The 17,656-nt window shown below is 42.7% G+C and overlaps 1 protein-coding gene across 5 annotated transcripts in view; it reads right to left on the reverse strand.

The window, feature by feature from the left end:
• The window catches only part of LOC120952424 (calcium uptake protein 3, mitochondrial), a 50,355-nt gene that overhangs the window by 3,957 nt on the left and 28,742 nt on the right, over positions 1 to 17,656 (reverse strand). For 2 of the 5 annotated variants that reach the window (XM_049607169.1, XM_049607167.1), the window contains exons 2-7: positions 5,642 to 5,780; positions 5,076 to 5,186; positions 3,632 to 3,679; positions 3,477 to 3,559; positions 2,703 to 2,765; positions 1,766 to 1,942 (exon numbers count right to left, since the gene is read on the reverse strand). In XM_049607169.1, coding sequence (XP_049463126.1) covers positions 1,766 to 1,942; positions 2,703 to 2,765; positions 3,477 to 3,559; positions 3,632 to 3,679; positions 5,076 to 5,186; positions 5,642 to 5,780 — 621 coding nt within the window. The remainder of the gene's footprint in view (positions 1 to 1,765; positions 1,943 to 2,702; positions 2,766 to 3,476; positions 3,560 to 3,631; positions 3,680 to 5,075; positions 5,187 to 5,641; positions 5,781 to 17,656) is intronic. The other 3 variants (XM_049607168.1, XM_049607170.1, XM_049607171.1) reach the window with 3 other exon arrangements.

The raw sequence follows: 17,656 nt of genomic DNA on the forward strand, positions 1-17,656 counted from the left end.
CATGCACACAAAGATGTCATTCGTTCGAATGTCATTGTCATTTGTTCGTCATTCACATGATTTATTAAATGTGATTAGTATCCTGCATTTGTATTAAAGCGTATGCATTGAGGGGTTAGTATACTCTGGGAATTGAATTTTTTTGTATTAGAGATAACGTTGAGATGTCTATTCCATCTTAAACATTACCTGAAGTACATAAAAAAGTTATAACCTGTTAATGGGTTCTAAGGACTGAATTTCATGATTTTCAATGCATGGTACTAATGACTTATAGGTGTATCTACCAAGGCATCATTAACAGTATCAATTGTAACTTTCATTGTTGCTTTACGATGCCTATGACAAAAGTAGTAAAGAGATCGGTCGAGTACAGTCGAATTCTGACGAGTCAGGATCTGGATTCATACGAGACAACTTCGCCCCCTTCACCTCTCGTTTGCAAAAGCCGGATTTCATCCAACTCCGAGTAAGTCCGGAATCTGATCGATCCGAATAAAAAAAGCAATTTACCCATCACTAGGTCATACAGTCAGTATTATATCAAATATGTTTAGAAATTTCCACAACTGTCACATGTCTATCAGATATCTACAAGCCAGATTTATTGTATCTTTTCAATTGTCACCGGTCAGTACAAAGATGGCCTTAGTACAGCATCTGGCAACGAAGCCCAAGAAAAGGAAGGACATGTCTTAAGCTGAGAAACTGGAGTAATTTGCTAAACGAAGGAAAACACTCATGTATGTTCAGTAGTGTTAGTTGTCAATGTATTTAAATGAGATAATGTATCAATTAATATTGAGATACATCATATTTTGGCGGATCTCGTGGTACAGTCGTTAGCTCGAACGACTTAGAACATGCCCATCCTGGGTTCAAGCCCCGAACGGACCGTGCCCCCACACGTATGATTGACTATTCTGCTATGGGGGGCAATCAATAAGTCACTGGAAGCCAAGTCCACTAATAACCGTTGTTGTTGTTGTGCCAAGGAAGAAGAATATCTCAGTTTCTATGAGTTCAGTTCTACAAGATAGGGATATGAGATCGTTACCTTATTTTCATCTTGGAAAAGGTTTTAAAAACTTTCCGTGAGGGCTGCCAAGCGTGAAATTGAAGCATTGGTTGTAGAATTGGATTATTCATTAAAGTTTGATAACTTTAGCATACTTTATAAAAATGTATTATTCTATTTTTCCTTAAACGTACATCAACCCAGGTTACATTAGTTTTGATTTTTTTATATCTTAGATTTAATCATAAATTAGGGAGACACTCCCGTTAGTATGCTTTTTGAGGTAGCTATTTACTTTTAAAAGAGTTTTATCTACCACGACAAAGCTAGATACGGAAAACTTTGTACAAAAAGATGTTTCACTATTAAACACACAACATATTAGAGGGGGATCACACACACTCCACACGGGGGACACAGTATTAAACAATTTAGTAAGGAATTTGGTGATTTAGGGAATTGCTTATTGCAAAAGTAGGATTCCTTATATAAAACATAGAATAATAACGAAATAAATATTAAAAAAAAAAACAATATCTCTCTGAGTGACAAAATGTACAAACTAAAATATCAATACATACTTTCACACCATATCAGTTAAAGCGAAAGGTTAAGATCATGTACAAAATAAGTAATAAAAAAAAAACAAACCAAAACGCAAATCAAATCCCAATAAAGGAGCGGAGGCGTGGAAAGGAACTTTGCGTGGAAAACCAAAACACAAAACAATGGCGAAGTAAAACTTACTAATCGTGCCGTTACACCCTTGACCGGCGGCGGTGTTGGTGGCTTTCTTTCCCCCACATTGCCATCATCCCTCGTGCCTGGTTTGCGCTGTTCAGCGACAGACGTTTGTGACTTTTGCTCGTTATCATTTTTCAGTAAAAATCTCGCTTGCGCACTGGTCGAGACAAGGTGCAGGAGCTACGCGACCGCGACGGATTGGTTTGTTGGTTTCACAGCAAGTGTTTGGTTTGATGGTGCACAATTACATGCAGATGCAGATACCGATTGTGTGGGAAAGTTCAAGGAAATTGTTATACACAAAAAGTGCAAGTAAAAACAACATGTGTTCATATCGAAGGTTTTCCGCGGTATGCCACAAGTAAGGCACATCGAATAGAGCGTAGAAAAAAGAGGGAGAGATGAAATTGTGAAGGTGTGTGTAGTTGTGGAAGAAAAATAAAGAAACAAAATTTAATCAATTAAAAAGTGATTTTGAATCCACTCGCACACAGTATTATTATACACTCGATGCCAATTTTTTTTAGTAGAATAGAATAGTAGTAGAAAATCAGTAGTTTTGTCAGTGTATAGAAGGAGATTTAGAAAAACAATAGTTCATAGAGATTTTGAAGTGCATTTGCTGACATGTTATCTAGAAACTAGCAAAAACATAAAGTTTGAATAAATCACCTCACATAGTGCATAGACTTATGCTTGTGATTTCTTTGAATGACGAGAAACACAAATGAGCTTGAGAGCAAAGAGCTTAGTTTATCACAACGAGTAAAGCAACTACATTACATGTACCGGTTCTATGCACACAAAAACATTGAAAGGAAAGGCATTTTGCACAGATTTAGGTTAGAGAAAGGGAAAAACAGGAATAAGAAGGAAAGGAAATTAGAAGTGATTAGGGGTTCACCACAGTAGACACTACAGTATAACAAAGAAATCTCACAGCTTGACGAGTGGCCTCGTCTAGATCACGATCCTTCAGCGATCCTCCGAGCAGCTGTCGAATCTGCGCACGGGTCGAGCGGCCAGGGTTTTTTTTTTTATTTTGCGCGTACCGGATAATCGCGCATACATTGATGAGTGTGTATGTTTCGTTTTTTGGTGCACCGGTTGGTTGTGGGGGTTGATTTTGTTCGGCACGGAATGTGTGAGGAAAGTTGGAGTGGCATACACACAGTCAGGAGCAGTGTTTTTTGTGTGGTTTTGTGCATGAACCCGGCAAAAGGTAGCAACAGGCGGCAACGTGCGAAACAAGTGTGATGCATACATTCGACCGCGTTCGTTGTGTTGAGGTACCACCGAAACAGGATACAATAGACGGAACGAGCAAAGGATGGGTGCCATACATCATTCGAGAAAAACAGTAGAAGGAAGGTGATCGAAAAAAGAAGTGAATTAAATAAAAAGTAAAACAAAAAACACAGTAAAATACGAAAGAATAAAATAAATAAGAAAAACAAATAAAAATATGGCCAATGGAATTTGTTTCCGAAAATCCCAGACGAAAATCACGTATTGTGCACTACACTAGCGCCATCTAGGAGGAAATAGCGAAACCTATCGTTCAAACAATGTGCTCAGCAACCAACGTCGGGAGGGATCGATATTCGGTCGCTTCTGGAATCCCGTTCTGCATCGGATGAAACTGATCGCTCGTGTAACACGAGGTGCTGCAATGATATTTAACGACTGGTTCGACGAAGCACAAATAACTCACCACAAGAAATTCGTCCTTATCCACGCGTTGATTTCCGTCCGTGTCGAACATGTTAAAGGCAATGCGGAAGCCAGAGTGAGGCTCTGTAACGGAAAGAGGTGAATAATGATATGACATACAAAAACAACATAACTTAAGAGGCTACCATCACTTACTTGTGAGCACAGATAGAAGAAACAGATACTCGGTGTACGAAATTATTCCTGGAAATCAAGAGATCAAGTTACTACCAGCGTATAACAGAAATATAAAGTACAAGATAATTTAATTCAAAATATGAAGTAAAAACAATTACAAGTCGCTTGGAAAAAATCAGTTTTTTTTTCCAACTAATTTATTGCAACAAACAGCAAGTCGTCTCCAAAATTTGCAAACGCGACTCCCATTTAATCTTCGTGAGTAAAAGTCTCTTCTTAAATGTTACTCCTTATTATTCTCGCCACCGGGTCAGGTTAAACTAATGCTTCAGCAGTTAATCCGATTGTTTTACATGGCCTGCTTGTGACTAAGGAATTGTGCCGCATTTGAAGGAACGCAGGGAAAGGCAGAAAACAAAACGCACAAGAAGCTTATCGCTCAAAACAGCACGATCGAGAAACCGATCCCGCCCCCACCAAGCTGCTGCTGCTTCCCGAGGTGTGCGATAGCTTATTTTAAAAGTTTACGATAAAGCTACAAAGCTTTTTGTAAAACAAAGTTAGACCCTAACACCCCCGGGAACGCATCGCACCGGCCGTTTGGTTGGCACCGGTGTTTCTTGCTCTTTCAATTGCTTCCAGCTTCGATGTGACACTACTATCGGGGCCACCGAGCGCTACCATCACCGGCTACCATCGCAAGAACCTTTCCAAGCCCTAAATGGGAACATCCCGATAGATGCCCGTGTCGCAGGGACGGCCCACTAATGGCAAGCGGGTTCCGAGTACGGTTCCATCGCCATCGCGTCTGCGGCGTGTTTGGAGCGTTCTGATTAGTATGGTAATCCACTCTCGGAAGATGAAACGCAATCCGTGAGGAGAGACAGTTTGCTGTCGAGTTCGGCGTATTTGTCGTGATAAGGCGACGCGGCGAAGTGACAGGTTGGCGACTCCTGCACTGAACACTGGAAACCGGTGCGCGTTCCTGATCCTGATTGTCCGCTTCACTTGCCATTAGCCGGTGCGAGGTTAAAGAACTCATTAATAGTGATGCCTTTTCGGTGGCTTACCCCCACGAAGCTGTGGTACGATCATCAGGAGCTTGAGGAACTGTTTCACACGTTTTGCTTTTTATGAAGCAATTGTATTTTAAACAATAAAATCCGTAATAAGTTGCAAATAGTCAAATAAATTCCAACAGTTATTACAGCAAAAACAAAAATCCGTGAAGTAGCCGAAAAGCTCTACAACGGCTTTTCAAAGACACCACATTTACAACGCTTGCTGAACGATACACCCCGCATTAGCAAACCATGAAACGAAACGTGTATTATCTTAAAGCGTTCCGATACCTTGCCAATGACGACACATCGTCCTGGTAGGTGTCCGCGGGGCTAATCGACGTTAGCGCGAGGCTCACGACTGTTGAGGCTGTTTGTGGAGACCGACCGACTGTACCTACCTTTGTCCCGAAGGCTGCGGAAAAGCTGCGACGAACCGTGCTTCAACGGTGGCGTGTAATCTTTCAGCTGCTGAATCTCGGCGTGCGTTAATGACTTCCGTTTGAGCCGTGCTGCAAACAGGATGGGTGAAAGAAGGAGAGAAGTGTTGCTGTGAGTGAACAGTGCGATTGCAATGGGCACACCACGCGGGAAAGAAGATGGTGTATGAAATGGGGCGTTGTCCCTAATTAAAAGGACTTCAGGTTGAACAGGCCCCGGCCCCGGCCGTTGTTGAAGATACTGCTGCATTCCGATAGGCAAATAACCCACGCACACATTTCGGATAGTGTGTGTTGTCCTGCCGATCGGAGTTTTTTTTTGTTTTCGACCATCGAAATCCTTTCTAACAGTGTGTGAGGCAAAATTTCGCGACCTTTAACGAGAACACGCTTGTCTAATCTTTGAGGGTTTTTTTTTGTTGTAGTTTTAGTGCGGCGTAACACTTTTTTCATGGCACAGCACGTTCAGACTGCCTGGAAAAAAGAGAAAGGCGTATGCATCGGTAAGGATGAATGGGAATACGTACGTCGGGGCTCCTGTTCGACGACCGACTCCAGAAAGTCTTGTGGTGTCATGTAGATCTGCCCATCGAACTCGACCGAGGCGAACTTGATGAAGCGCCGCTCGCGCGCTGTAAGCTTAATGGCCTTGTCCGCAATTTCATCCTGCAAGAGACGGAGAAGAGCAAATAGTACAACTATTAGAAAACAGTGAGAATGAGGAGGGTGGGAACGGTTTGTTTGGACTTGCTGTTGCTGCACCACAGACCGATGACTTCGTTCCTAGGCGCCACTAGCCGACAGATGTCGACATGTTTACATCTCTGTAGCGCCTTCTTGGGAAGGTGCATTGGAGGGCAAGGTCGCCAATAAATCTTACACTCCTGGAAGAGGTTTATACGCACGAAACGAATTTGTGACGTTCCACCCGGCGCCAAGACTAGAGCCGAGGATATAGAGAGTTGCTCGAGGTACATCGGAGGTTCATGAGGCATTTCTGAATGAACGTCTGGCATGCACGATGAGATAGATTTCTGGCATGCACGATGAGATAGATTAGATTTTTTTTCTTCTCATTCAAGAGTACTAAACGAGCAAATGTGATCGATGTTGGTCAGAAAACGGGAGGTTTCGAATGAGTCGTCATTGATAACTGCGTCATTATCCAATGATGAGTCATACAGGAAAACCCCTCACTAAGAAGTTTTTGCAAAAGCGGTTCGCTCCAAAAGTTTTAAAGGAAATCCATAAATTTACCTTGATTTTTTTCGTTATGGGTAAACCCTTAAACGTTAATAGTGACGCAGACGTGAATAGTCATACGTGACATGCGCCACATCAGCAAATCATACCGTACACTAATTCCTCTACTGCAAAACTATGCCCTTGACACAGCGACCCTGATCTTCCGCAAACCCTTCGCGTTCTGGAACACTTCACTCAAACGAACATCTCTCCCTATTGCGGTTTATGTCTGTTGCCATTACATTATTGCCCTCGGTCCCTCTCTGCCTATAATCTATGATGTTTGCTTACCAAAGGGCCGACCCAACGCAACGATCATATGATCGTGCAGGCAGCATGTGCAATCTATTCTTGCCGATTTCTCTGCCCTATCTACCACCCTTCACCGCTTCCCCATGATGATTGATGATCGATGTAATTCCGGTGATACTCTACAGCACCGTCCAACACCAACATGCAGCACCGTTGGTTCTCGCTGATGGCTTACGTGCATTTTTGCACACATTTATTTTCCGCACGCCGCGTAACACGCTCATGTCACGGGAATTGGATGCGCTCGATGCCCTACTTGAGCGCAGTTTATGGGCGTTTACGATGCCATGGCATCAGGTGAGGAATGTGCATTACAACGTCACGTCACGTGAGGCAAGCATGTCGTCACGAGCCGCCAAATAGTTGCCGGAATAGTTGGCGAAATGTGCCGATCATGTGCTTCACGAGCAATTTTAGATGTACCGTCTGACTCAGGGTTAACAAGGATTTGAAGGAAATTGAATAAACATTTGAGTTATTTGTGTGTATGTACAACACTTCAGAGCTTTGAAATTTTTAAAACGTCTTTTAAAGGCTTTTAATAAATAAATGAAAAAAAAAAAACGCTGCAATGTTTGTCAATGGGCCTCCAGCACTTGGTAATGATGCCCACTCTATTTATAATTAGAGCATGACTTCGATCTACCCCCGTATTCCGTGTCATTGGCCAATGGGTCTGCTATTTGCTACAGATTGTTAATGAACTCCGCATCAAATTGTGGGAAGTGAAACAAGTGGCATTGATTCATGCGGCATTGCTCCCAAGAAGAATGGAATTCAAGCTAGAACCTTTCATTGTCAGCTCTGTACGTATACTCGTACCGACCAAAACCAACTAACCATTCTCATGTTAACTCCTACAGAGAAGGGCGACATTAAAATGAAATCCACCAGATTCGTTCCCAATCAGTAATCAGTGATTGGAAGCGTATCCATCGCAGAGAAATTATCCACAGCAGGTAGTGCACATCGCACGAAGAGCATATGCTAAATCGGTAAATAGGTAGGTGTTGACGTAGAGCGATATAACGATGGAAAAGATCGTCCCGACCATCGTCTACAGCTCCACTAGAATGTCCCGTTGTGCTCTAGAATGTGTACAACGTCACATTCTGCTCCATTGTTCAATTTACTCGATTCGATGTAGATTTAATCAGTACAATAGTTATGTTCATTGCAAAGTGCGCTGATGGTGTATGTTTGACGCCTTCGCGTCAAGAATAAAGGACAAAGGAAGGTGCAATGTATAATAACGTGCAAAATGTATTTGCTACACTATGTTGCTGTATTCTTTAGAACATGACAACATGTCACAGCATTGCCATTTAACAAAGTTTATTAAAAATACGATTCTTACACGTTGCGATGGACATGCTGGACATTGGAGGTCATTGGACAATACAATCTTCTTGCAAAATCGTACCACCTCCGTACAAACTGTCAACTGTTTGATACAAATAAACCCATAAAGCCACACACCTTGTAAGCACGGTCCACCAGCCAGTCAATGTGGAAAATGGCAAAATGGTTAAGCTAGAATTGGGCTCACCAAAACCATTTCTATTCGTTGGATTGCTAATTAACATAGCGAAATTTATGCGTCTGGTCCACTGACTGCGAACCCGAACTCTCGGCCACTTCTGGGCGAAATAGAACCGTAGGAGGGAAATAGATATGTTTTGGCCGAAAACGATGACATGATGACGATGGTGAAGAAGTAGCAAAGTAAACGAGCTTCGGTCGGACAACACATCAAGCGGGCTCCTTTTTCGAAGATTCACGCCAAATTTTCTTTGAATGGCGCGTGGAATACAGGATTTATGTTCGCTATATTGAGTTATTTTTAAAATTACGAACAAATCTTTGATTCTAACCTTCGCCACAACTATGGGCATTGATCAGATAATGCAATTAGGCTTCAAACTTTATTAGCCAGCACCGTACATGGTCCGGCCATTAATTAGGCGTGATACGTCCGCGAACCTGTGCACGAGATTTATTGCAATCCTTTGAACTCGCAAAGAATCTACTGTTTAGTCTGGATTGTCGGGGTTTCTTCAACCAAAGATCATAATTTACACCGCTGCATTGCTTGATGTATTTATTTATCGAACATTTTATGCGCGTTTGGAGACCGCAGAAAAAAACGATGACAATACTTCCTCATCATAAGTTAAATTTATTGCCGAAGCAAAGCAAACCGCGCTCTACAATAACCCTTCTGCCCGTTTACACCCTACAATGAAATCGATGGTTTACATTGCACTTAATATCGCCATTAAAAGTGTAACATTGTCAATAAATAATCCATCTTGCCCAAGAGAGAAAGAGAGTTTGCGTGAGGATGCAATCCTGTTCCGCAATGCCTCCCGTTCGCTTACGCACTCTGACCGTGTTACAAAGGAGCGTAAGAATAATTAATGTTTAATAAACGGTTATTAAATTTAAAATTCCAATTGGAATGAGGCGGAAAATGCTGTGCTGTGAGAAAACGATGTTCAGAGCTAGTGGTTCAGATAGAGACCGATTCCAGCGCTTGAACTTGGTGCGCGTACTTCAGAATGCAATCATTCTTATGCATTGTGCATCGTTTATTGGAGACGATTCATCTACGATACATTTCGCTGTGTTATAGGTTTAATGAATGGCCCAAACCAGCTGGAACCATGTTGTGGTTTCTTCGACAAGGCTTGTACATGGAGTTGTCTTGAATTGAGATGTAAAATCGTTGGTCGATAGTTCTTTCTTCCTTCCTTTTGTTGGACCTTGACACGGGATGCAAACGTGTTCTGCATGCATGGTATATGGCTCTTTCGTTGCCCATTTTTGAAGCCGTCCTTTCACTAGAACTTTCGCTCTCCATCTAGAATGATTTTGCTCATGCAGCCAGCTGGAATGGAATGGTTTAATGTGGATTGTTTGCTATGAGACGTTTAGTTTTTGTGAATTGGGACATGACAGACGTTAGGATGACAGGTTTTGTTTTTTTGACAGAAGGAGTTTGGTCACGTCCAGAGAGAGAAACACAACGTAGGATAAAAATAAAGGAACTCCAAATCAAACATTGGTGCCGTAGTGACCAAGATTGTGAAAATTGTGGAAAATGACGGATTTCAGTTCGGACGAAGAAGCTTTCCTTGGGTTTAAAGATTCATCTGTTAATGAAACGATGTTGCCGGCCTGCCAACCACAGCAACCTATGTCAAGCAAGATGGCGGACAAGTACGATAAGCAAGCGCAGCTAGCCCGTAAAAGTAATGAACAAACGAAAATAGCTGGCAAGAAAGCGCAGAGAGACGCCATCTTGCGTTGCATCGAACGGATCGACAATTTTGCAGAGCGAGCAAACGGCATAACGCAGGAGCAAGCAACGACTCGACTCAATCGATTGGAAAAATGCTGGATGGAATTTGAGGCAATTGCCAACGAGTTGCGACTCTTGGATGATGCATGCCATTCTGATGAAAATGAGCAGTTATATGACGCCGTAGATGAAAATTGTATGCAAATTGCGGATCTCATCAGATTGAAGATTATTAAGCCCCCACCAGTAGAAGCTCCAGCAGTGCGAGTGAAAGAGTCGGCAAGTCAAATGCAAGATAGTATGGGTGAATCAAGCTGCCTTATCAAATTACCAAACTTGTCGCTTCCAGTTTTTTCAGGAAAATACGACGAATGGCTACCTTTCCGCGATATGTTTGAGGCAAACATTCACACTAATACAACTCTAGCGCCTGTGCACAAAATAGCTTATTTGAAGCAATCGTTAAAAGGAGAAGCTGCTAGCCTAATTAATTCTTTTCCATCGACAGGAGCAAGCTATATGCCAGCCTGGAACGCTCTTGTTGAGCGATTTTCGAATGAGTATGTACTAAAAAAGCGTTACGTTAATTCTTTATTGCAGTATCCCGCTTTGAAATCCTCCAGCCAGAAGGAAATCCACTCATTAGTGGACACGTTTGAGCGAAATATAAAGCTTCTGAAGCAGTTAGGAGAGAGTACTGATGAATGGGGTATGCTTATTATCCAAGTTATGCTATCAAAGCTGGATGAAAAAACACACCATGATTGGGAGAAATATGTAGAAAATTCAAAAAAACACAGTTTGGATGATTTAGTGAAATTTCTTCATGTTCAGTCTCGAGTTCTAGATGCTGTTACAGAGGATCGTGTTCAAACCGGCAAATTAAGAAAGACAGTAGAACGACAATTGGCAATGAACGTAACATCCCAGATTCAGATTTGCGTAAAATGTGGAGAGCAACACCTACTTCATACATGCAATCTATTTAACAACATGTCAATTGATGACAAATATCAATTTGTAAGCGAAAAACGGCTTTGCCGTAACTGTCTACGCCCGGGGCACGTCTCTATGGCATGCAAGATGAGATTTCGATGTTCCGAATGTCATAAAAAACACCATACTCTTCTGCATAGAGAACAGCTAAATGGATCGCTATCGGAACAAATGAACGAGTTGAACGTGAACGAATCGAGTAGCACCACCTCGTCAGTGAATGCAGCTGTAACCGCATCGCCAAATCATATATTTTTATCTACTGCGATTATTTTTGTTAAAAATTCTTCAGGAAAGCAGAAACAAGCAAGAGCGTTGATCGATAGCGGTGCACAAGTAAATATTATATCAGAAGCTCTATGTCGCAGTTTGCATCTGAACGGAAAAGGTCGCAGCCAAGAGCTAGTAGGCGTAGGCAAATGCCCGGTATTCACAGCTAAAACCGTTGAAGCGGAAATAGCATCAAGGAACTTCGCCTACAAACGTCGAATGAATTTTTCGGTGCTACCAATGATTACTGGCTACCATCCGGAACGTATCGACACGTCACTATTTAATCGTGATTTTCAATTGGCTGATCCCGAGGCTGGCAATGGCGGTCAAATTGATATTTTGCTGGGCTCAGAATATTACCATGAATTTTTGCAGACAAAGGGCCATGGTACAGTCAAGGTTAGGAAACCTGTCGGAAACATGCCAGCGTTTATTGATTCTGTCTTTGGGTGGTTAGCGACCGGTAAAGTAAAGGGTGAAGCTGATGATAATAAGAGCATCGTTCCGCAGTCGATCATGCATGTTGGTACCAAACCTTCGCTCGAAGAGCTCATTGTTAAATTTTGGGAAATAGAGCAAATTCCAGAAGCCGTTAAATGGACGTCCGAGGAACAAGAGTGCGAGGACAGCTTTCAGCAACAACATGATCGCGATTCCTCCGGGAGATATATTGTGAGATTACCGTTCAAGCACGCTGGAGTGGCTAAAAACTTAGGTGAGTCTAAATCTTTTGCTATGCGACGTTTTCAGCAGCTAGAACGCCGTTTCGACCGAAACCCTGCTTTGAAAAATGAATATGCGGCAGTGATTAGTGAATACGTAAGTCGAGGTTATCTGCAAAAGGCTAAAGGTGATAACGATATATCCGTACAATGTTTCTTGCCTCACCATCCTGTAGTAAAAGAATGCAGCACTAGCACTAAAATTCGTCCAGTGTTTGATGGATCGGCTAAAACAGCGAGCGGCTGCTCGTTGAATGACGTATTAATGAAAGGCCCGGTCATCCAAGATAGTTTGCTGAACCTTTTGCTAAGATTTCGATTGCATCCGATCACTATAGCAGCCGATATAGAGAAAATGTACCTCCAAATAAAAGTCCATTCAGACCACACCCCGTTACAACGAATACTTTGGAGGAGCGATCAATCTCAGCCGGTAGAAACCTATGAGTTGCAGCGAGTAACCTTTGGTTTGTCCCCGTCTTCCTTTTTAGCGACTCGTGTTTTAAAACAACTTGCTCTTGATGAAGGCGATAATTTTCCGGTCGCAAAGAAGGCACTCTTAAATGATTTCTACGTAGATGATTATATAGGAGGCGCCGATACAGAAGACGAAGCCTTGCAGTTGTATGAGCAACTCGTGAAGCTACTTGCGAAAGGAGGTTTCCGCTTACAAAAATGGAGTACGAATTCAAAAATGTTGTTAACGAAAATCAACCCTGCTGCTCGCGCTTCGAAAACTGCTGTTAATTTTATATCTGATGATCCAGTAAAAACTCTCGGAGTCGTTTGGCTACCAGCATCTGATCATCTTTATGTTCAAGCCAACACCATTGAGTACGCGGAGCCTTTAACGAAGAGAAGAATTTACTCCATGATCGCCAGGTTGTTTGACCCGCTTGGTTTGATAGCTCCAATTATTTCTTGGGCAAAAATAAGGATGCAGAAGCTGTGGATTGCGTGTCACGACTGGGATGACCCATTATCGTCAGAGCATGCAGAAGAATGGAAAGGATTTCATGCTAATCTACCCTTGCTATCCGACATCAAGATTCCGAGATACGTCCGTTTGCCAAAATCGACATCGATGCAGCTTCATTGTTTTGCCGATGCATCCGAAGCGGCATATGGAGCAGTCATGTATTTAAGATCAACGGATAGTGATGGACAAATAAAGGTCGAAATACTTGCTGCAAAATCTAGACCAGCTCCGTTAAAGAGAATCAGCTTGGCCCGATTGGAGCTTTGTGCGGCAGTGGTGGCGATAAATTTGTGGAATCATGTAAGCAAATCAATGGGCATGCAAGAAATCGAAACATTTATGTGGAGTGATTCTAGAGTGGTTTTGCATTGGCTCAAATCTCCTTCGTATACATGGGTCACTTTTGTAGCAAATCGGGTATCGTTGATACAGGACATCGGAAAGTGCTGCAAATGGATGCACATTAGAGGTACAGAAAATCCGGCTGATGTAGTTTCAAGAGGAGCTCTACCCCAGGAGCTATTATCGTCCGATTTGTGGTTCCATGGCCCTAGTTGGTTGTCATCACCACAAGAAGAGTGGAAGGAAAGTAAGATGATAGAAGTTCCACCTGAAGAAATGATGGAGCGCAAGAAGCAGAACATAGCCGCAATTTCGATTGATTCGGTGAATTGGGTGAAACGTTTTTCTTGCTATTGGAAGGCACTAAGATTCACGGCATACTGTTTGCGATGGAAAGGGTACAGGCGCCAACAGAATCCCTCCAGAGAAGCATTTATTACCACCATAGATCTGGAGAACGCAAAAATAACGTTCGTCAAAATGCTTCAAAACGTCTACTTTCCGAACGACATGCGAGAATTATCATCCGGAAAACCTGTACGTGCAACTTCTCGTTTGAAATCTCTGCATCCTTTTATCGATGCAGATGGATTACTCCGTGTTGGTGGCCGTCTACAGCAAACTGGGATCGAGTACTCTGGAAAACACCCTTTGCTACTACCAGGAAGTAGTCATTTTGCCAAACTAATAGCAGTCGAATATCACCGCCGATTGCTTCACGCAGGTCCTCGCGCCACGTTGGCTGAAATGCGAAAGGAATATTGGGTGATCGACGGCCGACGAATTGCTAATTCGGTTTGCAAGAGCTGCGTAACGTGCTTTAGAGCAGATCCTAAAACAGTATCTCAACCTATGGGGCAACTTCCTGAATCTCGTGCTACGCCTACGCGTCCCTTCTCGGTTGTAGGAGTTGACTATTGCGGGCCATTCTATCTCAAGCCCGCTCATCGTAGGGCTGCTGCAACAAAGGCATACGCGGCTGTATTTGTCTGCTTTGCAGTCAAAGCAGTGCATTTGGAGTTAGTGGAGGATTTGTCTACGGCGGCATTCCTTGCAGCGTTCCGTCGTTTCGTTTCGCGTAGAGGATTTCCTACTAAGGTTTACTCAGACAATGGGCTAAACTTTCGAGGAGCAAACACTGAGCTAATGGAGTTGCATCGTCTTCTCAACGATCCGCATCATAAGGAGGCTGTACTGGCGGAATGTGCTAGAAACAAGGTAGAATGGCACTTCATACCCCCGCGTGCGCCTAATTTTGGTGGACTATGGGAGGCAGCAGTCAAGTCGGCGAAACGTACCTTGCGAAAGCTTTTTCGCCTGCAACGTCTATCGTTTGGGGAGATGTCAACAGTGCTGGTGCAAATAGAGGCACAAATGAACAGCCGCCCTTTAACTCCCTTATCTGAAGATCCTAGTGAAGTAGATGCCCTAACACCGGGGCATTTTCTCATCGGGACGGCTTTGATGGCGCTGCCTGATAACAACGTTATGGACGTCCCTGAGAACCGCGTGCGCCGATTTCAATTGCTTCAACAGCTAGTGCAGCGGCACTGGAAGAGATGGAGGACCGAGTATTTGTGTGAACTACACAACAACAATCAACGGATTCTTGTTCCTCAGCGTGTGGCTGTCGGCCAAATGGTGATCTTGAAGGAGGATAACGTTGCTCCCTGCGAGTGGCCACTAGCCAGAATCCACGAAGTTCATCCTGGTTCCGATGGCATCGTTCGCGTGGTAACTCTTCGCACACAACAAGGGTTTCTGAAACGTCCAGTGTCGCGCGTATGTTTGTTGCCATTTGAAAAGGAAGAGCAGTACTAGTAGATGTAAATTTAGGAAATTTAGGTGGCCGTAATGTTTGCTATGAGACGTTTAGTTTTTGTGAATTGGGACATGACAGACGTTAGGATGACAGGTTTTGTTTTTTTGACAGAAGGAGTTTGGTCACGTCCAGAGAGAGAAACACAACGTAGGATAAAAATAAAGGAACTCCAAATCAAACATGGATCACACGATCGTTTGATGATCATGTTTGTTTCATTTCACTTTCCAGGATGCATGAGGATTTTTTTCTTGAGTAATTTTATTTGCATATGGAAGAAAAAGAACGCAACCCAAATGTTTCATATCCAATCTTAACTTGGCTGTGTGTCTTTTGCATGCGTTTGAATGAGTTGATTCGTTATTTAAGACAGCAAAGCTAAGTAGTTTTAAAAGAAAAGTTTAGCCGATATACATATTTTTGAACGGAAAACAACAGTTATTTAAATTTTCAATAGCTGATAGATTATGATTTTTTGTTTTTAAATCTTTGTTCTTTGTTTGGGTGTTTCACAGTTTCCGTAAATCCAGTGTTTCCCGTGATAGGTGGTGGAATTGAATTAGGTAGCTTACTTTAATTAATTACAAGATTCTCACGATTGAACTAATCATTGAACTAGTAAATGGGGTTGGAACGTGAATATATCGCCAGTGCAATTACAAATGAAGGAAAAAGCTGGTAGTCTATCAACATTTATTAACAGCCATAAAAATTAAGAAATAAAGAGCACAAAAAACATTGCTGATTGAAACAAGAGCAAGGAAAAAATAATATACAAACAGAAGATGGACCTAGAGATGGCGTTCGATGCAGGGTGAGACAAAAACTGAATCACATCGAAACACGAAAAGGATCGTAAAATGATTCGCTTTTTGATTGGATTTTCTTCCACGTTTTTCAATACAGCCGGCCTTCCTGATTCCATCATTTGCTACAGGGTTTATTACTTATCCAATCACCCCGTGTAGTTCGATAAAACTAACCGAAAGGAAACCGAACACCGAAAAAATATGAAATAATCGTTGACCATTAAAAGGCAACGCAATCTGCCGGTCCGATGCGTTCCAGTTTGATCTACCCACGCACTTGACGGCTAAAATTGACGGCACTTCGAGTGTGTGTTTGCGAATTTTAACCTTCTGTCACTGTGTTTCACATTGATTTAGGTTTTCCTCAACCCATTCGAAATTTTATGTGCTTTATCGGCATTTTTTTCAGTTTCCGCCCCATGGACTCAATCGTAACCGATAAGCCACAGATACTCGGCTAACACAGCTGTTAGTCGGTGACCAAATATCAATAAAACATAAATTAAAGGTTATGAGGATCATCAAGGGGTTTGACCCTTTCGGATATTTCCACTGGTGTCCCTAATCAGTGCTTCCTGCAATTATTAGTGTTGATGCTCAATTTTCCTCGCTACCTTCACCTCCTTCATACAGACCAGCTCGAGCACAGCGTTAATCATGGGTGTTTAAATTAATTGCAGTCATTAGCACACTTTATCATCATCCGTAGCATTATTGCGAACCGTTTAACGTTGATAACACCACCACAGCATCACGCTGAGCGTGGATATCATAATTTGTGATGTGGGACTGTTTTCTCGTTTCTTTTCGAAGTTCCAAAAATTGGAAGTAATCTTGGGTAATAGTTGTTAAGCATTGTTCACAATTAGCACCATTTGAAACGGCCCATTTGGTGATCCTTGTTTTAAGCCGTGCCAGCTTCCTGCTTAATCGTCCGCAGCATCATTAGGCTCGAAAACGAATTGTTTCCTTTTCGCATGGTGCCCACCCGCCCCGCACCGAGTTTCGTTCCTTCGCAGCATGGGATTGCTGAGGCGTGCGCACACGCACCGCCGCTGTTGTCGGTTGGCACGTCATAAATATCCACCAAAGCGGCTCACTTTTGTTGCGTGTTATGACAGCGTTACAATATTTGTTTTTAAAATACGCAGCCCAAGGATCACTGAAGGATCTCTTCATTTTTGCCGAACCGGGGAGAGTGCGACTCATAATTAATGGTCTCACTCCGAGCAGCAGTGCGGCGTCATGCAAAGGGGACGATGCTACGATTAGATAGTACGTACCACTAAAGGGCGTATTTTACACTCCACACGGCGACTGCGTCCCACCACTGGTTTGGACGGAAATAGGATTTTTATTCACTTTTCGTGACCTTCAATTGTTTCGTTCGGGCCCGTTTAATGGATGTCGTTAATGGCACTTCAGTACTTAGGTGTATTAAATTACGCGATGCGCTGCACATTGCTTCGTGTGAGATGAAGGCTGCGCGTGATAAGTAGACTTTACATTATCGATTATTTATGAGCATGGAAAGGGACTTCGGGCCTGCCTGAAGTTGTCACATGAGGTGCTCCGTTCTCTCCGGGCGATCGTTGATGCGATTTGCTGATTTATGTTTTAAGCAGCATTTCCGTCTCTACCGGCCGGGGGGAGAGAAACATCGAGATCTATCCTTTCTCTTTAAGAACAATCTCTTTCCTAATGTGTCGCGTTGCGATCACACGATCCTTCCATTTAG

This window comes from Anopheles coluzzii, chromosome 2, assembly GCF_943734685.1.
Source record: "Anopheles coluzzii chromosome 2, AcolN3, whole genome shotgun sequence".
NCBI classification, from domain to species: domain Eukaryota; kingdom Metazoa; phylum Arthropoda; class Insecta; order Diptera; family Culicidae; genus Anopheles; species Anopheles coluzzii.